General features: G+C 43.4%; 1 protein-coding gene across 2 annotated transcripts; it reads left to right on the top strand.

Moving 5' to 3' along the window:
• Window positions 1-3087: 3087 nt before the first annotated feature.
• FAM168B (family with sequence similarity 168 member B) lies at window positions 3088-26311 on the top strand. Of its 2 annotated transcripts, none has more exons than XM_063407983.1 (7): window positions 3088-3262; window positions 9589-9669; window positions 13613-13696; window positions 17649-17791; window positions 18712-18889; window positions 20029-20158; window positions 21451-26311. In XM_063407983.1, exons 2-6 carry the CDS (start codon window positions 9600-9602, stop codon window positions 20139-20141), a joined length of 588 nt encoding a protein of 195 aa, XP_063264053.1. In that variant the 5' UTR covers window positions 3088-3262; window positions 9589-9599; the 3' UTR covers window positions 20142-20158; window positions 21451-26311. The 2 variants fall into 2 exon arrangements, with proteins under 2 accessions (XP_063264053.1, XP_063264054.1); XM_063407984.1 differs by lacking the exon at window positions 3088-3262 and adding an exon at window positions 3372-3400.
• Window positions 26312-26608: the final 297 nt, after the last annotated feature.

The raw sequence follows: 26608 nt of genomic DNA, 5'->3' as shown, positions 1-26608 counted from the left end.
GCATAAAGACCAGCACCCCTGTGGTTTTAATAGCCGTGCACAGTGGGATAATTCCTGGGGATGTTAATGGTACTGCACACCCCTAAGTGAGGGAAACATCAGTGAAACCTGAGCTCACCTGGAACTCAGGGGGGTCACATCCCTCTGCCTCGTCTATGTGGGCTGTGTGCTGGCCAGGGCTCCCCTGGTTGTACTGGGGGCCTTCTGTCAGCAAAGGATGATCTGAGACCTTTCACTGTCTCCCCTTGGGACTGAAGATGTTGATTTATCCACATTTGTCTCCCCAGGCTGGCTGTTTGCTGCAGCAGCCCAGGACCCTGCACTGGGACATCACCAGGTCTCAGCAGGGACAGGGCACTGGGCCACTCAGTTGTCTGTGTTTGATGCCAGTGTGACTCTCTCTGGTTTATGTGTTCCTGTGCAGCCCAGGACCAACAAGAATGTATTTGCTGTCCTGCCAGCAGCCCCCTCGTTGGTGGTGTCAGTGGTGGTGTCTCAGGGTTGCTGTTCCCTGAGATTCTCCTCGGGGTTGCTGTTCCCTGAGGTGTGTGGGGTTTTCGAGCTTCTCTTGCCCGAAAGGTCCCACACCAGAGCCAGAGAAGACAAACAGAGTCTGCCAGTCCGTGTTTCCAAGGGTGTTTATTCTTTCATTATCTCTCAGTTCTTTCTCAGCTCTGCAGGGCGTCCCCAGCAGAGCAGGACACGCGGGGGACTGGGTGGATCAGAGGGTCCCGGACCCTTTGTACCATTTCCTGACCCAACCACCATCCACAATGAACTTTTTATTTACAAAATCTTACCAATACTTACTACCTATGTTAACATGTCATTTCTACTCTGAACCAACCCTTGTGATACAACTCAGCAGAAAATGGGGGATGAGAACAAGAACAAGGAGGACAGGACCACTCCCCAGTTCCTCCATCTTGCATCTTCAAGCCCATATACTGAGAATCCCAGATTCTACATTTACACTCTGTGATAAACTAACTACTACTTATTTTGAATTTTCTCAGCTTGTGATTCTTCATACACTGTGGGCATTCACTGCCATGGCCAGGGATCAGAGGCAGTGCCCTCCTGGGCTCTGTGTGAGGCTGGCTGAGCCCCTTGTGCAGATCCCAGACCCCCTGTCCGGTCTGCAAACCCTCCAGGGCGGCCAGAGGGGTGTCCTGGACTCCGACAGTGGTGCTTGCCCGGAGCACCCCAGAACCGGTGGTGCTGTTTGCATTGACTTTTCAGGACAAACCCTCTGTGTTCAGGCTGCCTCCACATGTTACACAGTTCTGTCTCCTGAGTGTTGGCCTGGGCCTTTCCCTCAGGCGTGTGCAGCCCCACGTGTGGGGTTTGGAGGAGCAGCAATGTGCCAGCTGTCCCTCGGGTCTCTGTTCTGCCATGTTCAGCAACACCCACGGGCTCTGGGCTAAAGTCACTGTTATAAATGCCAATTCAAAAGTCCAACTGAAAATATGATTTGGTTTATTAAAGGAACAAATTACAGAATTTGGGTAAAAACCCCCAGCGGAGTTCATTGACGATGACCCGGGAGATTGTCAAAGGGTGAACGGGGACGCAGTGTCTGGCACTCTGCCGCCCCCCCTGAGTTCACAAATTGGCCTCGTTTGGGGCTCAGGTTATATACACTTTGTTTTCCCCACAGTCTCTTTGTTCCCGGGACTGGTTATTCAAATTCATAGTCGTCGTTGGTCTGTTGAAAAGATTTTCCTCCGGTAGTGAGAGGTGCCAATTTCAGGCTTCCCGTGGGTGAATGGGAACTGAAGTTTATGAATGGAAGGGCGTTCTTCTCCAGAGATCCCGGCGATGATGATGCTCTGATGGCTCTGCTGCCCACGGGAGGAAGGATTGATTCCTTATCTTAAAGTGTCCTTTCTGATGGCAATCTCCTCATCTCCAGTTCCCAGCACCTTACTGTGTTCCCCTGGATAGTGGTTACTGGGTGGTGCTGGCCTAGGAATTCCTTAATTCCATGGCTGGCTGGAATTTAAGTTACAATTTATTTTATATTTTACCAAACCGTGATTTAAAAGTATTATTATCCCTAAAAAACACGAATTAACCCACTACATTTATTACATTCACCCACCACACACTGCTGCCTTGCCCCATCCTCAGCATGTACTTCAAAGTCAAGTCTAGAACTCTCCAGATGACATTTCTGAGTGATTTGTCTGAGGATCAAATCACGACCTTGACAGGTGTAAGAGTTTAGGGTTGGCCTGCATCCATCAGCTGGAGGATGGAGAATTAGTTAGAAAGCTCTCTCTTAAATCCTATCTCTTATAAATCCTATTTGGTTTAATTTGCCGTGCTCCTCTGTTTCAGTTTTCTGCTTAGTTTAGTGCAGTTCAAACGTCTAGAAAAGTTTCCTAGGTTTGCCTGCTGGGCAAACAAAACCTGTTGGGAAAGCATTGATTTTCAGGAGGCGGGAGTGCCTTACGGGGCTGCTGGAGCTCTCGCAGGGGCTGTTTAATCACCCATCCCTCTTTTCCCTGTTTCACTTCACACAGCCCTTCACTCTCTCCTCGGCAGAGGCTCCTGATCCTTGCAGGAGAGGCACCGCACCACCGAAAGGAGCGGGCCAGGTCCTTTACAGCTCCCCATAGGACTTGGAGAGGTTTTCATGGAAACAGGATTTTTTCTTTAAAACATAGGTGTAAAAACTAGATGGGACTTCCAGAGCTGTGTCAGCTAGCCTCAGTTTCTGCACCGTAAGCTGTTGTGCCACATGGCAATTGGTTTGTGTTATGCATCTGAATCTAAAGCTGAGGAAAGCGGCGGCTGTGCTGGCGGCTGCTTTAGTGGAATTATGCAGCGGCCCGGAGTTCATTAGGCCTCCCTGGGACACTGCCACGCGCAGTTAAAGCACCCCGCTTTACTTTCAGCGCGGTGTTTTCCTTTGTCAGAGCGGGCACACTGACAGATCCCCCCGCAGTCCGAGCTCCGCCGCTGCGGGCCCTGAGGGGCCGGGCCGGGCTGACCCCGCCCGCCATGGCCGCCGGGCCGCGCCGTCACGTGCCCCCGGCCCCCGCACACGTGACCGCCTCCCCGCCCGGGCGGAAGTGACGTCAGGGCGGTGGGTGCGCAGTTGTGCGGTGCGGCCGGCGCGGAGCGGCCGCCCCCTCCCGTCCCGTCCCGTGCCCGCGGGGCCGCGCACGCTCCCACGCACGCAGGCGCGGGCACCCGCACGCACGGCCGCAGCCAGCGCCCGCCGCGCCGCCCGCACGCAGCGCCGCCGCTCACGGTGAGTGCGGGCCGGGCCCGCGGGGCGCGGGGAGGGGCGCCGGGCCCGCCGCCATCCCGGGACAGGTGCGGCCCGCGGCCCGCCCGGCGGGGGGAGCTTGCGGCGCCGCCTGCGGCCGCGGGGCTCCGGCCGTAACAGGTACCTGCGCAGGGCCCGCGGCCTCCCGCGCCTCGGCCCCCGCGCTCGGGGGGCCGGTCGCTGATGGCAGCGCAGCATCGTCCGGGCGGGAAGTTGGTAAAAATCGCGGGTGTCGTCATGAGGGCTCCGGCCGGCCGCAGTCCGCGATCCGCAGCGTCGGGGCTGCCGCTGCGGGCGGAGCGCTGTGGGGGCCGTGTGTGCGGGCTGCCCGGCACCTTTGTGAGCTGCGGGCTGCGATCCGCTCCCGCTCCTCGCTGCTGTCTGGGCAGGCAGAAAGGAAAAGGGGACAGCCGGGGCTGGCAGTGCTTTTCTACGTCGTTTGGAGCCGTGTAAACAGCGGCCAAATGGTGAAATCAGTGCTCCGCGAAAGGTAAAAAGTCAAGGATTCGGTGAGGGCAGTCACCCAGCTCTCAGGGGCAGAAGAGCTGGACTCGATTTGTTCTTGAATCGCAGTGTGCGTGTTACCTCCTGTGAGCAGACTTTCTGTCTGCTGCGGTGGGATTTTGCTGCGAGATGTGTAATTGTCAGTGCCATAAAACTTCCACGCTCGAAGAACGCACCCTTTCCCTGCGCGTTTGGGGCAGTAACTCCTCACTCCGGCTCTGAGGCTGGAAACGACGAGCACAGGAGGCTTTTGGGAATTCTGTGTTCGTTGTGGTTAGCGACATTTTCCTGTTATTTCAGAAAGTGATAGGGAAAAATTAATTTAATGAAAAAATGCTTTATATAGGATTTTAGGAAGAAGTGGAGCTCTGGGGCTTAACTAAGAAGTTCTGAGTACAATTCCTTCATGTAGTGAAGCTACATTCTTCCAGTTGGATTTTTTTCAGTTTCTCGTAGTTGATTAACTTCCCCTAAATTTGGCAATAGGCAGGCTTCTGTGATTCTCACAGTGAGGACTTGGTGATTTGAGGATTTGTTTGAGATGAGAATACACACAAATTCAAAGTTATACAGGAGATGCAAGGATTGGAGCTGGCAACTTCTGTCCCCTTGTGCCATGGCAACAACAGCAATTGGAGACGTTGAGAAATATAGTGCAGTTTGTTTAATGTTTCCATAATTTAGAAAAGTTTTTTTGAAGAAAAGAAGGTTTTTGGTAATGTTCTGAAGACTAGAGCAATGCCACAATGTACAAATAAAGTTGAATCACGAACAGGAGCTTAGTGTTATGTTTTTGTGAAGGATATATGAAGCTGTTGAGTCTTTCACGTGTTATCTCTGTCCTTACTGACACAGTACAAGTAGTGTTGGTGTTAATGTAGGTATATTTTACATCGAAAAAAACCCTAACAAACCCTTGGTAAATCAGGCTTGCAGGTGAGAGTTGTATTCTCTAGAAAGGATTAAAAAGCCTAAAGTGCTCCATTCCTTTTTCAGTCTTAGAAAAAAAGAAGGCATGCACACAAAAATATAGAAGAGTGCTTGGAGGTGTCTTATTCCTTCTCTATGACAACATCTTGTTGTCAAGCAGAGGAGGAAGACTTGCATAGGAATGAGAGTTCCAGCTTTGTATTTTACTTTATGTGTGAACTCTGAGCAAAGTTGTTGCCTGTCCTTACTAGGCTGTGGTTCTGCAGCCTCAGTCTGTGGTGTCACTGTCCAGTCCTGCTCCCTTCCTTGCACTGGAGCTGTTCTTGGGCACGTGTCTCCAGCTGATGGATGGAAAACCAGCAATCCTTTATCCAGAACTCCTGCAGCAGAGCAGAATCCCGGCTCAGCTGATCCCGCCTGGTGAGGGGTCCCAGGGCAGGAGTTGCTTGCCAGCTCCGTGGCAGTTCTGTGTGAGCCCTGATTGCAGCTGCCTGCAGTCCTGGGCTATTATCAACCCCAGCCCTCACCTGAACAGGCTTTTCCTCCTGCCTGGGAAAATTCACTCACTTTTTTTGAGGTCTTTGGATGAATGGAAGAAATTAAGTCCTACCTGCCAGTACTAGTACAGCATGGGATGCCTTGGCTTGGTCTTCATAATATGAGCCCCTTTTTTAAACTAATTGTGAGAAAAACGGCTGTTATTTGGCCTTGGATTTGCATTAATGGCCTGTTGTCTGGTGGCTGAAGTTTTAACAGAACATACTGTATCTGAGACTTTAATTGTCAGTTATGTGAAGTGTCATGAACTGTTTTCTTTGCTCCTTAGCAGTGGAAATTACTTCTTTTACATTACCAGCTACCAGGCACTTATGTGTTTTACTTGTATTATGTTTTGACTTGAAGTCAAACGGGTAAAATGTAGAGCATTATTAAGATGGTAAGTAACTCAGTAAGTGGAAACTGGGTCATTTGTGCAATTTCATGGCAAATGGCATTCTGAAAGTGTTCCAGAATGGATCGATGTTAAACACTGCAATGGCTTTGTGTGTGTGAGTCTGCTTAAGAACCAAGCAGGAAAGTGTTACTGGACCACAGTAGTGTGTTTTAGCCAAGGTATTTGGAGTTTCTTCCCCAACTCTTGTGATGGAATTGTCATAAAAAGAGCACTAAGAGGCATTTGGTAGATCTTATTCTGGTAGTGTTTCTGCACAGCTTTTAAAATCAGGAATAAGAAGATAACTTGTGTTTCAAAGCAGCGTGCAGTTTGTCTCACAGTGTTTGCCTTGATCTGTGGGGTTTTACATTCATCTCTGTGAAATGATTTTTAAAAGGAGAGTTTCCTGGAAACACGCTTGTTCCGAGTGTAGCAGGAGAAGCTGTGTGCAAAACAGATCCAACTGGGAGTGCTGGAGCTTCGGCATTAGCAGTGGTTGGCCTTTGTGCTCAGCTTCCAAAAACGTGGGTTTAAGAGGAGGATGGTTGTCCTGGTATCTGTACTGAGATGAGCTCTGACAGCCCTGATGAAAACTGAGGTTTGATTGCCTGGCTTTGGCAAGAGTGAAAGGTGAAGGTTTGCACTTCCCAGCATCCTTGTGCAGTCTTTAATCAGAGCATCTTTAATAAATATGATTGCCTTCATTTCAGCTGAAAGAGTAATTCATATACAGTTAGCTTTGTGCAATTTATATACAGATGATGCACTGTAGACACTTATTTGCATATCCATTAACATGAGAATGCTTTGGAGGGAATGCCAGCAAAGCAGTTGAAAGACAGGGATTCTTTGGGTTCCCTTTATACCAGTCCTCCGAAGTGTTTGATGTGGACTTGGAGCATTCCAGGGAAGTGGACTGCAAGGTTCCACATCTCAGTATAACAGATGCCTTTCCAAGTGAAATTACAGTAAGAGGGGAATGGTTGTAGCCACTGGGTAGTACTACATAATTATGCTTACACATGTTGGGTCCTTCAGAGAAGACCTAAAAATAATTATTTTTAATTAGAAGTGGTCTGGTGTTTTGTCTGGGTTACAGACTGCGAGCCCTTTGTGTGGGCTGGTGGCTCTGCCTTGTCTGTCAGCAGTGAAAGCAGGAGTGGTAAAAGTACATCCCTGTCCCAGCAAAGTTGAATTAACCTGTGTATGTACACATGTGAAGTTGGAAGTATGGATTCATTTGAAGTGGAAGTGAACATCTTGAGGCTACCAGTGTCATAGGGATTTTTCCCCTTAAGTGGATTTCCTCTCTCTCTGTACTTTCTTTGAGATCAAGTCTGTGTTTTCTGATATTTTCTATCCATTTTCTCGACCTCTTCATATTTGTGTAGCTTCTCTTTAAGTCCTCTCCCGTAGTGTATGTCCATGTGTTGTTCTGCAGTCATTGTCTGCTAATGTTTCTAATAGTTGGGGGGGTGGGTTGTGTATTTTGGCTAAATATTCACAGAAGGCCCTTGCTGATTTTCCACCTGACAGTTCTCTTTTTGTTCACTGCTATTCAGAATCGTGAGAAGGTTCCAGAGTCTTCTCTCCCAATTGCTGTAGGGACTGCAAGGAGGAGCAGCACATCTGTAGGGTGTGAGGGTGTGGGAGAGCACTGTGTTATCTGAGGGGAAAGGTTTATCCATCTCCTTAAGACTTAAACCCATGAATGGGAAATGCTGAAACCTAAGTGAAGCTTGAGCCCCTAAGAATTTTGTAAATTTAGAGACAAAATGTGACAAAATCAACATTGAAAGAGGAGCAGAAATGCACGTGAGAAGAAAGTGCAGGGAGATATAAAGGGAACAGACTGAAAGTTTTCAAGTAAGTGAGAGTCAGGCTTTGGAGAGAAGGATACACTAAAGAAAGTGTGGGAGAAAAGAGCAGCCTTGCTCAAAGAAAATGCTGGTCCAGCAAAATACACCTGTTGAGTATGGCACAGAGTTAATGCTTCTAGAACTCCACAGGACTTCAGTGGAATATAACACTTTATACTGGAAGTATAGCTTGCTGTAGAACACTTTTAAAGAGATTTTTTTCAAATGGCGCTTGATGTGGGTCAGGTGATTAAAACATGCCGCTCTGGGGAACTTAATTCATTCTAAGTGATGTAAATGGCAGCTTGTTTGGTTTGCAGCTCAGTGGATTCCATTTTCTTGATGTGTGATCATGTATGAATTTGAATGAAAAAGGCAATTCTATGTGAGTTAGAATTATTGGGAAGTGAGGGGAGGAAGCACAAGAAACTGGTGAATCTTGTAATTAATTCCCTTATATTGACTTGGAGTGTTTTGTGAAACCTGATTGTAAACTTTCTGACAGCACTTACTGATTCCTAATTCTGCACAAATGGCTGGTTTATATCTGTCATGTTGTAGGTGCTGCTAATTCTCTTGGCACAGAGCTGGTTTTAGTGTTCCTTTAAAAAGCAAACTATTTATGCGATATAGAGTCACTCTACCATAGGTTTATCAGTGCAGCTATACTGATAAACTCCACTTGGATTCCTGCCATAACATATTCTGTAACCAAGGTAGTGCATGTGTAATTAAACTTCCTTGTTTCATAAACTTTATTACCAAATTTCATTAAACTGTGTTTAACTGCTTAACACCCAGCTGGTTTAAGTAAGACAGTATCTCGAGGTGTAGGAGAGGAAGTGCAAGTGTCAGCTATCACACAGCTAATTGTCAGTTAATAGGAAAATCTGGTTTCACAGGGTGCCTTTCTGCCTTGGTGCTTGCAGGAGGAATCACAGATGTCGTGAGTTGGAAGGGCCACACGGGATAATCAATCCAGCTCCTGGCCCTGCACAGCACCCCAGGAATTCTACCGTGTCTTGAGAGCACTGTCCAGACACTCCTTGAGCAGTGTCAGGCTGGTGCTGTGAGCACTGCCCTGGGAGCTGTTCAGTGCCCAGCCACCCTCTGGGGAAAGCACCTTGTTCAAATATCCAGTGTAAACCTCCCCTGTGAAGTGGTAAACCTGTATATGTATGTCTATGTCTATGCAGAAAATCAGATGGTTGAAGATACTGAGCTTTAAATATGAATATTTCTTTTCTAAAATACTGTAACAGTAGTTGCGAACAGTATTCCTGTATGAGGCACTTGAGAAGCATCTTGAATGCAATTTTATTTTCCTTGGTGTTTGCATACAAGTTTCATTTTAAAATGGGGTTTGGTTTTGCTCCTGTGGCAGTAGGAGCACGGTTTTTGTGTGAATGCATCATTCAGAAATGACTGGACACCGCGTTCAGCTTGTCATGGGCTCTAAGAGCTGGGCAGGAAGTAAAGGAAGAGGTGTGGGCTGGCTGGCTAAAGGCACAGAGCCTTCTGCCACTTGCTGCTGTTGGGTGTTTGATAATTTAGTGCTGGTAAAGGACTCAAAGTACCAGTAAGAATAGACCACAAGTATTTGCATCCCTTGGCTAGAGCTTCAAGAAAGAAATGGGAGGAAAGCAAGGCTGATTGATGGCAGAGAGCTGCTGAGTGATTGATAAATGGTGGAGAGATGCTGAGTGATGGGGCACGAGCAGAGCAGAGCCCCTGCAGAGGGTTTGGATCTGTGCACCACGGGGGAGCTCTGGGCAGTGGAAATATTTTGAAAGCGTGCTCCACAACAGGGAATGTTTCATTCCTGAGACATTCTCTGGCTGATTGACGGTTGGGATGCTTTGAAACTTCTTCCTGCAGTGATTCTTTCCTGCCTGTAGCTACAGCTTTAATATTGAGGAGTTTGCTTTTTCCTTTGTTGTATTTTCTTCCAGTATGTTTCCTCAGTTTCCAGTTCCACATTAGTTGTTGAGATTTCAGGCTTTCCCTATACTTAAATTGATATACTGATATTGATATTAAATTGATATACTGATTTTCTTTTTCTTTATTTCCTGATTCAGTTACTGGAATCATGAATCCTGTGTATAGCCCTGGATCTTCTGGGGTTCCCTATGCAAATGCCAAAGGAATTGGTTATCCAGGTAAGCAACTCCATTTTCTGACGTTTCAGTTATCCTGCTCTTTGCTTATGGTCAAGAAGAAAGAGTCACTTATGAATGCCTTCATGTAAATCTGTTTTGGGATTGGGATGAGGTTGCTTTTAAATTTAAAAAGTGACATTTCAAGAGTGATGTTATTTCTTCTGTTACATTTCTAACTTCAGTTTCTCTTCTAATGCAGCTTATTTTAGGAGTTCTAATAATTACAGCCTGCAAGAAGAGGAGGCAATCTATTCCTGCTGCCAGTTGACTGGCACTGTTAACCTTTCTATGCTCTAATTCTTGTTCGTGCTCTCTGTTCTCTGACTGCCCAAAGCATGACATCAAAGATGGGACCAGGAAAATGGCCAAAAATGTTTTTGAAACTGAAATACATTTAATTTCTTATTTTATCTGCTTCCCATTGACTTAGTTTCTCATGAGGATTTTCCCCCCTCATCTCCTAATGTATGTGCAAGGAGGCTTTTTTTCTGATGTCTCAATAGTGTAAAAGTTTTGGATGAGGCAAAATCAGATTTGGACAGAACTATCCAGGAGGGCTGAAGAGAAGCCTGTGTGCCTCTGGGAGACATTTCAAGCAGCTTGTCTTGATGCTGCCTTTTTTTTCCTGTTATCTCTGACAGAAGGGAGTTTCCATCCTGGAAGAGGCTCCAGGGTCTTTTCTGCTCAGCTTTGTGTTTCATAAGAAGTTAAACTTCTTCAGCTTTTACAGGGAGGCTGTTTTGTGATTTAGTTGGTGTCTGTGTTGGGAGGCAGAAATCATTCTGTGCTGGTACTGTTTATATTCTTGGTAGCTGTACTATATTTTCCTACTGGTATCTACCATTCTTAAATCTGTTTTCCACCTTGGATAGTGCACTAGAATTTCTGTTTTCCTGTTCTACTTTTCTCTGTTCCTCCTTCTAAATAGTGGTGTATAAATTAATTCTCTTTATTGGCTTGATTGTCTCGAAAGCATTTAATTTTATTTTTTACTTTTCCTGTTCCTCAAACTAGTGTACCTTCCTTGAATTCTTCAGTATTTATAAGGGAAACACAAATATGCTGAAATGTTTTTAAGTCTGTTGAGTGACTGGAATGGTGCAGTGATAAATTGTAAAGCTGACACTATGTAGCCATAAGTCCTGCAGGATGGTTTCACTCTGTAACTGAGTTGTAAAGGTTGAAGCAATCTTATTATAAGGCAAGCAGCAGAGGCTTACTAACTGATATAATGTAAGGGACATTTATTTCTGTATTTATAATAGGTTACTTTTTCCAGCCTTTTTTTTTTTTTTGCTTAAATAAAGATTATTATGGATTATTTGAATATAACTTCATATATTTAGCTTTGTTCTTTTTCTGAACTTAGATTTATATTAACCAGGTTTTGATTTGTGCTTATAGGCATTTACATATTGCATTGAGGTTCTTGTCTGTACTAAACTGACTTGTACCTTTATTTATTTAGGAAAAAATACTATTGTAAATTCATAAATAGCAGTTTAACCAACATTACAATCTCTAATATTTTATTCTACTATTATATATACTGGACTATATATTAAATTATGTAAGTACTTTATATTTGCCTATCTGCATAACTAAAATAACACAAAATTGAAGTAGAATTGTTACAGAAGCGCACTAAATGTTGTGCTACAAAGTTGTTACTTAGAATTCTCCCTTGCAGTCGGTGGGTGGGTTCACACAACTGTGACCCTTACATTCAGCTTAGTCAATAATGTGTTACACCATCAGATAGTTTGCTGAGCTGCCTGGTGCAGGCTTGAAGACTGTGGGATAAATACAAAGCACAGTCTGAAATGAAAAGTAGACTTGCATTTTAGGATTTTTTTAAAAAGTGTTGCATGACTAAGTTCCCCTTCTTTGCTTCTCTTAATTTAAAAGCTGCAGATTCTCTACCCAGAATCATTGCATTTACATTGGTTGCATGGTAATAGAAAGTGAGGAACACAGCAGTAGGTGGAATGCATTATTGAAAGGCAATGTGTTTCTAAAGCTGTTGCATATTTAATAACTGTTTATATTATACTACACCTATTTTAGGCTGTTGGATAGTTTTACAGCAGCGAGAAATCAATATTCAAATGTTCTCATAGGGATGGAAGTTCCTTGTAGAAGCTAAAACTGCTGCTTGTTGTAGTTACATTTTCCACGAATCACCTGTTTCTTGAGTAGCTCAGAGTACTCCACAGTGCAGCTAAAGCTGTGAAAAAAGAAAGAAAGGACTGAAAACGTTTCCCACACACACTTCTGCAGGTGTGCAGTGTGTTTGAGTAAGGTAAAGCCGTACCAAAGCTTTCCACCAGCAGCTTGTGAGCTGGAAAACTGAACAGCTATTTACACTCTGAAAAGTTGGTACAACTTGGATATGTTATTTTTAACTTTTGTTTTTATGCCTAAGGCTTTTCTTAGTCTTCTCCATGCTGACCACCTAATAGTAGTGCCAAGTGTATGTCACTTGATATGTTTACAGAGTGCTTTACAAAACTGGGTTAGCATATATAGTCCTGAGCTGAGTAATTCTTATTGTTGGAGTAATTGCTGAGGACTCTGGGATTCATAGTGAAATAAAAACCCTTCAAGTTTGAACAGCAGTTTAAAACTAAGCTCTGAGTCTGACAATGGGTATGCAAATATTAATTGCCTTTTATCTGAAGGAGCTGAAATCTTTATATGTAGTGAGCAGAATGTGGTAGTAACTCCATCTTTCTGAATACAGACGTTACTTGGTTTCACAGCTTTGAATAATGTAAATAGGTTCTTGGGAAAGCTAATAACTATGATTAATTCAGAAATTTCACTTAATCTGAACAAGCTTTGTGTCTTTCAGGTAACAAGCTTTTGCTAATACTATGTTGTGCCTTACACTGGAGTACATCACAGTGTTAGTGGTGCAGAAGTGCTTCACGGTCATTTTGCCAGGACCTCTGTGAATCACTTGTTACTGTTGTCACAGTGTGTCTGAAAAAGGGGAGCTCGTTTGATACCGAGTGTAGTAGCAAATATGTGTCAAATGCAGCAAGCTCTTTGGGTTGCTACTGCTTTGTACTTTGCACTTGAGATATCTCTGATCTGGAGAGTCAGAGGCACTCTAACTTCTAGGGATTTATTTCTGCGAAAAAGTCCATTCAGATAACTCCTGTATGCGATGCCTTTTTCAGGGCTACCTAAAAACCGAGGCCAGACACAATCAAGGGGATAAAAAGCAGTTCTAGTTATTGAAGGGCCTGCAGGTGCATTTAGGGCAGACAAAACCTCCCCAGGGGCTACACCCAAAAATGGACCAGGGGTCACAGCTTTTCACACTTTGATAAGTTTGGCATATTGGGGGTTAATCTTACAATTACAACTTCAAGTAATGAAGTCATTCACCCCAAGTTTGCTCCCCCAACTCATTTTTGTTTACCCTCCTTGGAGCCTGAGGCAGTGAGGTGTTCTTGATTCCCAGGCCTGGAGAGGAATTGGTTTTTCTGGCCAAAATGTGAGGACAGCAGCTAACACTATATATGGAGTTTAGAGTTCTACCCTAAAGAATTGCAGGATTACAAATATATGAAAAATACAAAAGCTAAAATCCTAATGGATCATTTGTACATCACACCAGGGGGAGGCGTGCAGGACAGTTAGACAAAACTTTGTTTTCCAACTAACTTGAGAGTTACTTGGCCAATTGAGATGGCTGGAAGAGGAGTGTAAGAGAGAATGGAAAAATTAAAAAAATAAAAAATTAAACTTGTGAAACCATAGCTGTTCTCTTCCCTTAGTATTCACCTCCAGGGAGCTTGGGAGAAGGGGATTACAATGTTTTATTTGGGGTGTGATTGAGGGCTGTTTGCGTGGCTCAGTGAAAGCGTGTGCAATGAGAACTTTGAGAGTGAAGTCAGTCCTGACAATACCTGTGGTGTGTTCTTTCTTCCAGCTGGCTTCCCCATGGGCTATGCAGCGGCTGCTCCTGCCTATTCCCCCAACATGTATCCTGGAGCAAATCCCACCTTCCAGACAGGTACGTGCACCTGGGTGGCACAGCAGCAGCCTGACCTCTGCAAGGGCTTAGGAGCAAGAATGAGGAAAAGCTCTAGGGGCTCACAGTAACACTTGTACTCTGGGATAAGTTCTACATTATCTTGAATGTGACTCATAAGGCATCATCTGATAAATTAAAAGTATTATAATCGTAGGTTATACTGCATGCACCTTCCAAGAAGGGAGCAGCTGAGGTTTTAGCTGATTTTTTTCTGTATTTCTGGATGATCCTTGAGGGTTGCATTGCATTTCCCTTCACTGCTTCCTTCATGGTTCTGCTTGCTTTGCATCCTTGTGTTCGTTTCCAGATTCCTGTTTTTTCTTCTGTTATCCTCAAAAGTTTTCTTTTTCCTCCCTTTCTTAAATCATATCTTTCAAGTTGAACTTGCTGGGTTTTCTCTGCCCTTAAGATTGTCTTGCACAAGCTGATGGTGTGGAAAGCCTGGTTGCTGGGTAAAACTGATTGACCCTTGTGGATGCAGGGCAAGGACTTAGGTTACTGCCCTTACATGTGTGTCATTTAAGGAAGGGAATGGGATGAGCCTAGGAAAACAGGCATGAAAAACAAGGCACTCACCAAAGTTACTCTTGTGTAGTTCTGCTTTCACTAGTAGAACATGCTAATTGTTGAAACACAATAGAGGCTGGTAGTGTTTAATTTCCACTTTAGAACAGGAGCATGCACCTGATACAACAGTATTCTCCCTGTATGATTTTGTACAGGAAGGAATTCCCTACATTGCTGTGTTAGTGCAGAGCTGGGCATCCTCAGAACTCTTTCACTTCCGTGTGTTAGGCCAGTTTTCCAGAGATACATGTGGCACATAACCAGGTTTGTCCCTGAATGCCCTCGTGTAGTTTATGGCAGTAGGAAAGGATACAGCTTGGAATTGGGAAGCTTATGCTATGGAAGCTTGCTTGGTAATGAAGTTAATTTATGTTTGTAATGGATGGACTTCATTAACTACCAGGAGACTCTTCAGGGTGTAGCAGCAGTTACTGAGGCAAAAGACTCACCTAAAATGTTGCCTGCAGAATCTATTAAAAGTGTGTAGCTTTCCTTGGAACTGTGTGGGATTCCAGTTGGTACAACCTCTGTCACTGTCCAGTTTGCTGCTTAGAGGCAGAGTGAGTGCAGACTCACACTTTGGCTTGTCTTTGGCCTTGAATTTAAAGTAAGGAAACAGATTAATGTTAGAAGTTCCAGAAGCTACAAGGAAAATGAGTCCCATGGCTGGGTGTTGCGACTGTGCCAGTATCAGTCTAGGGCTGCCAGCTTGCATCGGCACTGGATTGCTTCAGAGCCTGTTCAAGGGAGAGCAGTTCCCATCAGGCAGAGCTCCTGGCTCCAGTGGCAGAGCCCCATATGGGCCTTTATTATTGCCTTTATTGCTGTCAGGCCCCTCAGTGTCACTGCCTTCTCTGCTGCCCTGCACAGATCCTGCAGCTGTGCTGAGGAGGAGCTGTAGGCCTTGAGCCTAGGCTCAGGGAACTGCAAGGCAGCTCCAGTCTACAAACAGGCTGCAGTTTGCAAATCAGGAACCTGAGGCCGAGCTGCATGGAATCAATTTAACAATTCATGGGAATTCTGGTGAAGATGCTTGACCTGTTAGACTTAATCATGTTGTAATATTAGTTCACATTGATTAATCTTGGAATATATCTTATGCTATATAGCAAAGTCAAAGAACCTTTTTACTTGCAAGAAAAGGCAATAAAGATGCATAAAAGTCATATACTGTCATTGAATGTCATTAATTTTTTAAAAACTAGTACTGTTAGTCTTTATTGCTTTTGAATAGGAAGTGAGCTTTTATCTCAGAACTAAGAATAGCTTTAATTTTTAGCTGCTCTTCAAGCTGTGAACAAAAGTTCAAAATGTACAGACCTCTCTAATTCAGGCAGATAACAACTTGGAGTGCTTTGTTCTAACAGCTGGGATTTTTTAAATATATTTTTTAACCTTTTCGATGGAACAGCTTGTTTGTAGAATCATAGCTTTTGTAAATTCCTATTATGCAGCAATATTGGAATATGCTGTACCTCTGCTTTTACAAAAGGGTATTTTTTTACAGGTAACTGTCGTAAATTACTGTGGTTTTGACTTAGCCTGTCATTTTCATTTACGGTTAACTCCTTTGCTCCATATTAGGGAGGAAAAAAATAAGTGGGAGGGCAGAATACCTCTTGTGCAGATTTACCACTTTGCAAGAATGAAAGAGAAATTGCCTGTGCAGCTGCATCAGTGGGTTTTTAGAATGAAAGTGGGCTTCACTGAGGACATGGCTGTAGTGATTCCTCATGTTCAGCATTTTGTAGCTGGGGTTTGCACCACAAATAGCTCCCATACTAACAGAAGTTACTTTCTCAGCATGCTGGATCTGTGAGATACTTAGGATCTCTAAAAGCAAGAGTTCAGAGTAAGTGCTGTGGTGCAGCTTCTTTAAAGGTAAAAATTCCATTAAAAAGAAACACTAAACCTATTTCTTTGTTAGCTAAACAGCTTTTAGTTTGAAGGGTGTCATGAATTTGCAAACAAGCCCAGATTTCTTCAAGAAGAATGAAGGTCACATGTCTTCATGCTGTTTGCACAGACTGATGTTTGACAGCACAAATGCCAGCATTCTCTCTGCTATACAACTTCAGATCTGTTCTCTGTACTGAAGGCAGTTTAAAATCAACCTAATCCTTACTCTGATAGTCTCTTTTTAAATATAATTACCAAGTGTCTGTTCTTTCTTGCACTGGTACTAGTGTATTGAATTCCAACTAACTCCAGATTGTACCTGTGGATGTTGTGTCTCCCAGTGTGGTAGACCTGCATGAGATCCAAGATCTTTTCACAGCAGCACACGCAAGGGCCTTGATGCTTTCTCCAGCCCAGGTCATGCCTGTTGTTGTTACCCTGAATGTTACTGCTGTTGGATGCTGCTGCTGAGTGTTCATATTCCCACTCTGGCCATAGAATAATCTTTGGAGTGTAGCAAGCAGAAACATTATAAATATATATATAGTAATCTCCTCCATGCCTCTTCAAGCCCTTGTTCTGACCCTGAGACCTTGTCTGATGAGGGCTGGAGAAATTATGGAAAAGCTGTCTTTGGGCAGGGTCTGAACCAGCAGTTGCCACTTTTCCCTGTAAAGATTCAACAGTTCCAAACATTTACAAAGGCAGGCTGATTTTGGGGGCCTTGTAATAAGAATGCCAACCATTTTCTGATGGTATCTGAAGTCTTACTGTAGTGCTGAAGCAATTCGTAAGTGATGTTTAAGGGTATGTCTACATGCATAATACTCAAAAAAGATTTGAGGATCCTAAAGTGCCTTCCAAGTCAAATTTGCAGGTTTGTGTTTTAAAGGTACAGCATTTCTTGTTTATTGTAGCCAGTTCAGAAAATGCCAAAAAACAAATAGAAATAAAGGTAAGTTGAAGTAGAGGTTGCAGATCTTGTCTCTGTTCTCTGAAAATCCATCACAAAGTCCTTAGATGACTCTGGCTTTTGGAGTTCTTACTCTGGTGCTGTATCATCTCCTACAGCAGGTTAGTTGACTGCTACTGTGTTTTGCCAGTACCATTTGGGGGTGTGTGGAGGATTGGCTGACACATGGGCCAAGTCCTCCTGTGTAAGGGTGCTGCCTGGTATTTAATGTGTCATTATGAAAATGCACTTTTTGCCCCATATCCATAGACTGGAAAAATAAATTGTGCAAGTACACAGTTACCTTTTCATGCTTGGTTGACACAGCCAAATCCTATTTCCAAACTGCTGCCAGTATGAGGTAAATGACAGAACTTGTGGTTGGATGTTGGGACTAACTTAGCAAGTACTCACGTGAAGCTTATGGAGTTGGGAAGTATGAAAATGGTTGCAGCTGAGGCTGGGAAGCAGCGTGCTGCTGGGTGTTTTAATGCAGATTCCCTTCTGTTGCAGGTTACACGCCAGGCACCCCGTACAAGGTGTCCTGTTCACCCACCAGTGGGGCAGTGCCGCCGTACTCGTCGTCACCCAACCCCTACCAGACTGCTGTGTACCCAGTCCGAAGTGCCTACCCCCAGCAGAACCCGTATGCACAGGTACAGGGCCACAAAACGCCTCTGTGGGCATCTCTGCTCCCTGGAACAGCTCTGTGAACTAACTTTCATCACATGCACTTCTTTGTGCATGGAGAGAAGTTCTGGCTGCCTGCAGTAAGAATTCTTACTGCAGTGATTTAGTGTGTGTGCAGTTTCACATCCTCTCTTGCATCAGTTACTCAGCACTTAGTGGGAACGTGTTCACTCTTGGGAAAGACACTAAATTCAGCAGTTATCAAAATGTGCTGGATCCTATAACTACCTATGATATCCTGATTTTTGTTTTATCTAAAATTAACATAATTTTTGTTACGAAGTTTCTGTTGTAATTTCAGGGGTTTACCAGGTCTCATGCTAGGGAAGCTGTTGAAAACTATTAGAAAGGCTAGAATTAAGACACTTCAGTACATATGATACTTTAAGGAAAGGTTGGCCTTCTTAGCATAGTGGGAACTTACCTGGCATGTAAGCAGTAGCTGAAGAGGATTAATCAGCATGTAACAAGTTTTATTCAGCCTGCTTACTGTACTTGGATTTGCCAAAAACATTGGATTCTTTTACTGAAAGCAACAGAATAAAAAGTTGTGAAAGAATGAGAAGTTCTGTCATGGATTAATATATGAAAAGGATCAAAGGGAAGGGAATGAATGGCGAATGAGGCTTTATTGTCAAAGGTACAGTCAGCATTTACCAAGGTCCCTACTTCACATCTCATCCTAAATGCCTTAAAAATGGACAAAATGCTAAATTGTGAGTGAAACACAATTGTAATAGTTACAATAAATGTTCCAGCTTCTGCTCTGGAAATTCACTGCATTTAGAGTAACACTTTTATTTTGATACATTTGTGAATGAAGCTATCATTTCCCTCCCCAGCAGATACACTGCAATAACCGTGTGCCCTGTTTTTCCTCCAACAGCAAGGCACTTACTACACACAGCCCTTGTATGCAGCACCACCCCACGTAATCCACCACACCACAGTCGTGCAGCCCAACGGGATGCCAGCAACCATGTACCCCGCCCCGATCCCGCCGCCGCGGGGCAACGGCGTCACCATGGGCATGGTGGCTGGGACAACCATGGCAATGTCAGCAGGTGGGTGCACCCCCTGCCACGGGGGGCACAGGAGCACAAAGGGCAGCTCACAGGGACTGGGGCAGGTCCTGTGTGTTCTGAGCGCGTCCAGCTGAGTCAGGGTTTGTTCTGTTCAGCAGTACCTTCATCACCTCTAGGGATGGAGGTGCCACATCCTCTTTTGGGAGTTAGTGGACATGATAGGACAGCAGTTATTCTTCATATCTGTGTAGAGTATCACTCTTGCACCCTTTGTTCCTCCTCTCCTTTGTTCCTCCAGTGTCAAGAGTGTGACTTCCTCTTCCCAGTGCATTTCTCTATGCCAGTTGAAAGCAGCAGCCTCGCATAGCTGAGGAAAATGCAGTGTTCTGGGCTCACCCCTCATATCACAGACCTTCCTTGTCTTGGGATACAACACTTCATGTGTTTGTACTACCTGCAGGTCCTCTGTGTCGTGGGATGTGGTTGGGGACATCTGCTTCCTGTAGCCACAGTCTTTTGGTGGTTGTGTTTTGGAGAGAATGGTGTTTAACCAATAATTCAGTCTCATCTATGAGTGCTTTGTTACTCACTGGGTGTTAACTCACAAAGAAAAGTGCAGGTTCACTCAAGGGATGCTAATCTAAAAAACTGAAAAACAAGAGCCATAAGTTTGTTTCAAGATTCTGGTTTCTATCCTGTCAAAGTCATGATTTAATTTGAGAAACCTCAAAACTAGAGGAGTTAGGTGTTGCAAACCGAGCTAACAGTAGAGCTTCATTTGTGGGGAAAAAGCTTATCTGTAATAATGCAAACAAGAACTAATTTATTCTGATTTATCAGTCAAGTTATCTCTACCATCAAATATTCTTAATGCCACGTAAAGCCTGCTGTGGGGAGAGCTGCTTATGTTGCAGGGTTTCTGCTAGAGCTGTTTTTGTGTAATGAATATCTTTGTATGCATTGGCCTAAACATGCACTGGGCTAAAATGGCCCCCTGGCATAAAGGTTTGAATAAGGTTGGGACTGGAGTGCCAAACAATACTGGTAATTTTGAAGGTGAGCAAGTTGTAAATGTCTTTAAAATTATTTGGGTTTTTTCCTTTCTCCCCCTCCCTTTTTTTTTCTTTCCTCTCTACTAGAATTTTTTGCTAAGTGAAAAACTGTTCTCTTTGTTGCAGGTACTTTGTTGACAACTCATTCCCCAACTCCAGTAGCCCCTCATCCAGTCACTATGCCCACGTATCGGGCTCCAGGAACACCAACCTATAGTTATGTGCCCCCACAGTGGTGATCATCCTGGCAGTCAGTGTAAGTGGCATTGAAAGCAGTCAATCTTTCTTACAAACAGCAGCATTTCGGGTTCTTTGGGGGACATTTGCAGGTGGTAAACAATGGGGGGGTGCTTCTAAAGTATTGTAATTGAGCAGGAATACTCAAAAATCCTGCTGGGGTTTCTTGAGTGGTCTGTGTCTCCACAAGTCATGAATCATTTTCATGATGTGTGATTGTCAAATATGAAAGAATGAGCCTTAAGTTGGCCTTATTAAAATTCATCTGAAATTAAATATATTCAGTGTTTTGGAATCATTGGTAATTGTTGAACTCAGCAGTACTGTGATTCCTGAATGAATGTATTTGACTTTACAGACAAATTATCTGTGATTGGCTAAATATGTAGGCAAGGTGTTTTGCCTTGCTCAGAGGGTGTATATTCCTCACAAGCTGCTGAAACAGGTAACTTTGAGATAATTTCATATATTCACTGTGTTTCAGGTAAGTGTCAGTTCAGACTTCATGCAGTCAGCACAGAAAAAGCATTTTTAGTGTGAACCAAAATTTAGATCATGGGTTTCAAGAAAAGGAGTTTAATTTTGAAATCTGATATAAAGTGGACAAATTTTGGGGCTGTAATCTGTGTCAAACTGGCACAAGGACTAATGTTTTTATGTTCCTTCATTTCTGGTTTGTTTGGTTATTTTTAGCACAAGTTGAAAACAGCTTCATTTGAAATAATGATTTGTCAGACCAACTAAACTTGAGATTTTCAGTTTAGTTCAGTTTAGTTTATAATAAAAGTTACCTTTGTTTTAACTTTCCCTGGATTTCTGTTTTAGCAGTTAGAAGTACAGAGTTCTGAGATTGCACGTGACCATTCCCTTTGAGTTAATGATGTAGCAACCATTTCTCATTTTGCTGTGATGCTACACAACTTTTTGCAGATCTGAAACGTTTCTAATTAAGTTTTTCAGCCAAGAGTCTCACATTACATGAATATAAGAAGTAAAAATTATACTGAGCATAAACTCATGACTGCTGGTAATTGAATTTATCACAAAATACCTTCTTAATACTGCATCCTCTACATGAAAAACACCAGTGGTGCTGGCAGAAAGCTGCACTGGACATGACAAGAGAAGTCCATGTGTGTGTTCTTAGCCCAGAGCGTGTTAGGTGGCAGGATAAGTGCTAGGGTAACATTATTTAACAGTTGGCATTTGTTGGTGTATGTGGTGCATGCAATGTTAGTGTGTTCTGCCACACTCAAATACTATTTCACCTAATTGAGAGTATTTCCCACTCTTTTCCCCCTCTTAATGTAGGTTTAAAGATGGGAGATATGCAATCAAGAAATTGAGGTTTAAAAGTTGGTGCTGAAGCCCTCATGCCTCCAACCAGGACTTTCCTTCTGAATGCTTTCAACACTTGGCTAAACACTACTAATTCCTGATCACTGAAGATTTTCCAGTGCTGCATATCTTACATCTTGGAACTCCAGCAGTTAGTCTTAAAGCAAATCCTGTTTTGTGGACTGTCTTGCAATTTTTTAGCTAATTATAATGATAAAAAGGGAGTATAAATTTATTCTGATCCATATCTAGTTGAATGCATGTTAAAACACAAAAACAAAGCTTGCTCAATCTACCTGCAGTGACTGATGCAAAAACCATCATATGCAAATCCAAAGGAACCGAAAAGTATTTTACAACTTGTATCACTAATGCACTGTTGTAATGTATGCAGGGTCTGACGAGGTAGAATCATGAAAGTGAGTTTCTTTCTAGAATACCATAACACACATTAGCTGAGTGCTTCAGCCTGTTCCAGGTTGATGGAGTTGCCAGTTTAAAAGGGGCATATTTTTGTTTAAGTGATGTGTTCTTTTCAAATTCAGCTGATAAATTGGAGTGACTGGAAAATGAGTCAGACAAGCTGTAGACATCCCGCACACCATTAGTTTACTTCATGCCTTTTCATTTTCATCGTATGGAATCAGTGTTATACAGACCTTCTTAAGGATCAGAATGAAATGACAAAGGTAATGCTGTGTGTGCCAGTAAATAAGGCAAACTTCCTTGAGGCAAAACTGGCTCTTAGGAATAGTAGGAGGTGATATCACCTGCAGAACGAATAGCATGTCCTGGGGAGATTTCTGTCCAGTACAATCTTTCAGATAATGCAAGATGTGTCAAAGTGAGACTGCCACACAGACTGGTAGAAAAACATTTCCTTTTAGTTCTCAGTTGAGCAAATTTGTGCTGTTTTTCCTAAAGAATGTTGTAGTCAGTTAAAAATGTATGTGCAGTTGATCCAGCTTGCTTTCCAGAAACTTAAGAAGTGCAAGGGCTTTCTGCAACAGAGTTCAGCTGCATGTTATTCTGAGGAAAGCTTGTGTGCCTGATGAGTATGTTAAAGGGGAACAAATCATTTTAACACAATTTCCTTATTGTCTACTTGCAGTATGGACTATGGATACTCTGTAGTAGGGCTGCCAGAAAATATAAAGGGTTTAACTAGCAGTTTCATTTTGGGTTTTTTTCATGAAAATATTTGTAATTGAAGTAGGAGCAATTTGTTGGTTACAGCCTTCTGATGTGTTTTCTTAGTATTTTCTTTTTTTTTTTTACATCCTAAATTGCACTTGGAAGCACGTAAAATAAGACTCGACTGCAGATTAGCATTTCATTGCAATGAGTCATTTGTGATATTCTTTCTTGCAACTTCAATTTTTAAAGTACCTCAAAGCAAATGCTGTGGGGATAAAGGGCTAGCCTTGGAACCCATTTGTATACCAAAATTGTTATGAGGAAGATTTTAAATTTTTAAATTTGAATATTGCACATTAAAACCAAGGTTCTTCTTAAACCTGCTTGATTTACAATTCCAGAAAGATGCAATTTTTTTTTATACATTCTGCCTGCAATAAATTATGCAGTAAATGGATATAAAATGTTGTTCCCTTTTAAGCATTTACACAGAGGTATATCAGGCTGTCTTGTTCTTGTAGGTTAACTTCCATTCAGAATTAATTTTTTGAAGTTGTGTGTCTTAGTTATGCTTTGTTTTGGGGTGTTCTGCTCCTGTACAGGTTTGGCAGCTGATTTGGGGTGGCACCAGTGCTGATTCAGTGCTGCCATCCCAGCACTCTGCCCTGGTGAGAGGCGTGTGTACCTTCGTACCCCATTGGTGGTTAGAGCCTTCAGTAACTTTATTTTTTACAGTAAGCACTCTCTGTATTTTGTACCCTTTTTTTTTTTTTAATAAAGTTTAGGTTTATTTTGCATGAATCACTGTCAGTGGATGGCCCCCTTATTTCTAATGCCTTGAACATAACTATGTTGTTGGAATTAGTACTTTCAACCTTACTCTTGAGCACTTACTGCAGCTTAGGGATTTCCATATGTTTTTATATGGAGCAGAAAATGATCCCAGACAAACTTAGTTGAGTGTGTAGTGCTTGGTTCAGCGTGTGTAACAATTCCATGTGTGTGTTAGAGTGGCAGCTGTGGTCAGTCAGGTGTGGCAGAGCACAGTGAGCACCACGCAGGGCAGGGCACTCGTCCCGAGCGTGGTTCCAACCACCAGCTCCGAGGGCCAGCCTGGAAGTTTTGCTGTCTCCTGTCTCATCACCATGAACTAAAGTCATAGGAGAGAACTTCCATGAATGCTGCAATGGAGAAATAGCTAAGGAATGAATATAACTTCCTATATATTTGCTCTAACTCCAGATTCCTAAATGTCACCTTGGAATTGGTCTCCGTGTAGTATTCCATAACACTTAGGCAGTCTCACTTACTTGAGCACTTTTTTTTCTAAGTTGCATTATGGGATTCATGCAGGAGGGAGAAACTGTACCTTTTTCAAAGGTACTGCACCTTCCAGTCCTGAGCGATTCTGATCCTACTGGGAGGCTGGAGCCTGTCTCCAGGAGTTGTTCTGAAAAGTAACCAAAAGCACAGTGCAGGGGGACGGGGGGAATATGTGTATATATAACTATCTTAATGGTATTTTGTTGCAAATAGTAGAAAGCATGGATATAAAACTGCAGTGGGGGAAACTGTACATCATTAAATAGGCGTTTACACAGTGAGGGTCTTACGAAACATTCTCTCCTGCTTTTTATAGAACATTCCCTATTTAGAATTCCTTTATAAATGAAAACACAGTCTGTGTTTGCACTAAAGCTCCTCAGCAAATGAAAAGAGCTAGTGCAGTAGAGACATTTCAGATCAAGCTTCTCTTTAAAGAAAGAAAACTTTTATGGCAGCTTTATATGATTAAAAAAAAAAAGTATTACTATAAACCTGGAACTGAAAATACTGTTGCAGCAATAACAAAGAGAAGTCCAAGACATTTTTTTTAATTCAAATTTCAGGTGTTGCGTCTAGATAAAGTATTTTTTAAAAACCGAGGTATTCCCTATGTCAGTAACAGCTGATGAAAATGTCTTTTAAATGTAGCAGCAGCGAAAGAAAAATGGCTAATAATTGGCACCAAAAACACATAGCCCTAGTCAGTGTGGTGGTGGTGAAGTAAGCACTAGGAAGGAGAAGAGACAACCTACTACTAGATGTTGCTTATGCTTGTTGTAGCCCTCTCCTCTTGGGAGTTTCTAGGAGACACGCAGGAGTGCTGCTCCGTAAAGCTTCATTTTGAGTGTACTATGCAAGTTCAACGCTTAGATGCAGCAGTAGGTGAAAAAAGTCCTTTATTTCAGTGGAAGTTCCTCCTTGTGTTGCTCCATCCACTGAGAAAGCAGAAGCAAACCACCACGCAGCAGTCCCACCGTGTCCCGGTGTTGGCAGGAGAGCTGGTGGTGCAGAGCTGTGCACCTGGGCCTAGCACTGGCTGCTCCCCACGGAGCGTTCTGGGGCAGCAAGGCAAGAGCACCGACTTGGGATCCCTGCCCAGTGCTTCAGCACAGCTCCACACCATTCCCTGGGTTTTGCTGAAATGGGTAAGCACAGCACTCTGACACCACCACCTAACTCTAGGGCCAAACTCATACCAGGAGTGATAACTCCACGTGTGTGAAACCTCCCATCTTAGGAACGTGAGCAATAGTGATGCTGCAGCTGGGGCTGCAGGCACGGGACAGAGCCTGTGCTGTGCCTGCTCCGGGGCTGCCTGGGCTGTGTCTGCAGTGTTCCTTAGGAAACAGCCCCAGCTCGTGTCAGTCCAGGCAGGTTCCTCAGCCCTGGGGAAGGCTGTAGGAGACGTAGCGATTCCAGCTCGCTCTCACTGTTCTCAGTAAGAAGTTTGTATTGCTGTGCTGTGTCAGCTCCAGGCTTCCTGCAGAGCCCCTCAGTGAGGAAGGGAAATGCCCCAGGGCAGGAGCAGCTGCAGCAGGGCCGGGCAGTTTGTGCAGGCCGGCCCAGAGCTGAGCTGGTTCCCACTACTGGGAGCACTCTGGGCACTGTGGAGCCCTGCCCAGGAGGCTGAGGGCAGGCAAGGTGTCCTGTAGGCACCAGAGAGGAGAGGAGCAGTGGGGACAGGAAACCTTCTCTTGTGCAGCTTGCATATAACACTGAAACATCTGAATTTCACACGTAGTAAGGGTCCTTCTGTGATTTTTAAATCTAGACAATTTATGGGCCTTGAAGTTCAACGTCAAGAAAATGAACATGACTTTTCTAAACCGGTTGTGACTTTTGGGCACTTAGCAGGCAAACTGGGAAAGCTTTTTTAGCTGGCTGCTGTACAGACTTGTTTTAAGTAGAAGGGATTTGTTAGTGGGTTTTTTTAATTGTAATGCTATTATTGGCTGCCCTCCTGTCTTAAGATCTAAAGAAGTGAGTGCATGCAATGGAAGTACAAGAGGCCCCAGTAATAGTTCTCCATGTTTGTTATGAAATAGACACAGGTTTCCTTTTTATGACTTTTTTTAAAACTGTCTTAGGAACAGTTGTATTGGTACTTTTTTTTTAAGTTTAGGTCAATGTTGTCTTCCAGAATAAGTTTTAAGGCATCACTCACTCCTGCATTGAACTATTGCATCAACACAAAGAGTGGAGATTCCATTCTGAGCCAGTTCAATTGTGAAAATTCATACTTTTTTTATTTTTTATGCAATTCAATGAGTAGATGAGCTCAAGTTTAAATTCTTAAAAGCACGTTTATTGTAACAAGAATTGTTATGTATTAATACTTCAGTTTTCAATAAAGATTGACTTGTGTTGCTTATTGTGGTTTCTTTCCTGCTGTCTTTGGTGACATCCTTCCAGAAAACATTCTGTGCTGGAGAACAGCATGGTACATTTAAACTCTTCAAGCTGATGGAATCTGGTGATTGATGGAAGCAAAACAAAGTGTTGAAATGGGATGAGTGACTTTTCTCACGGAGGTTTCTTGATATCTAACAGAACACAGTGGCAAGGGCGCCCCAGTGAAGAATCAGCTGCCCTGATCTGTCCTGTCTGAGAATATGGTAAAGATGTTCAGCCCTGCCTTGTTCCCTTTTGAGACATTTCCTGGGGCTCA

Source organism: Prinia subflava, chromosome 11 (assembly GCF_021018805.1).
Source record: "Prinia subflava isolate CZ2003 ecotype Zambia chromosome 11, Cam_Psub_1.2, whole genome shotgun sequence".
NCBI lineage: Eukaryota > Metazoa > Chordata > Aves > Passeriformes > Cisticolidae > Prinia > Prinia subflava.
Note: the sequence above shows the minus strand (reverse complement) of the source record. Positions and strands in the feature narration are given on the sequence as shown.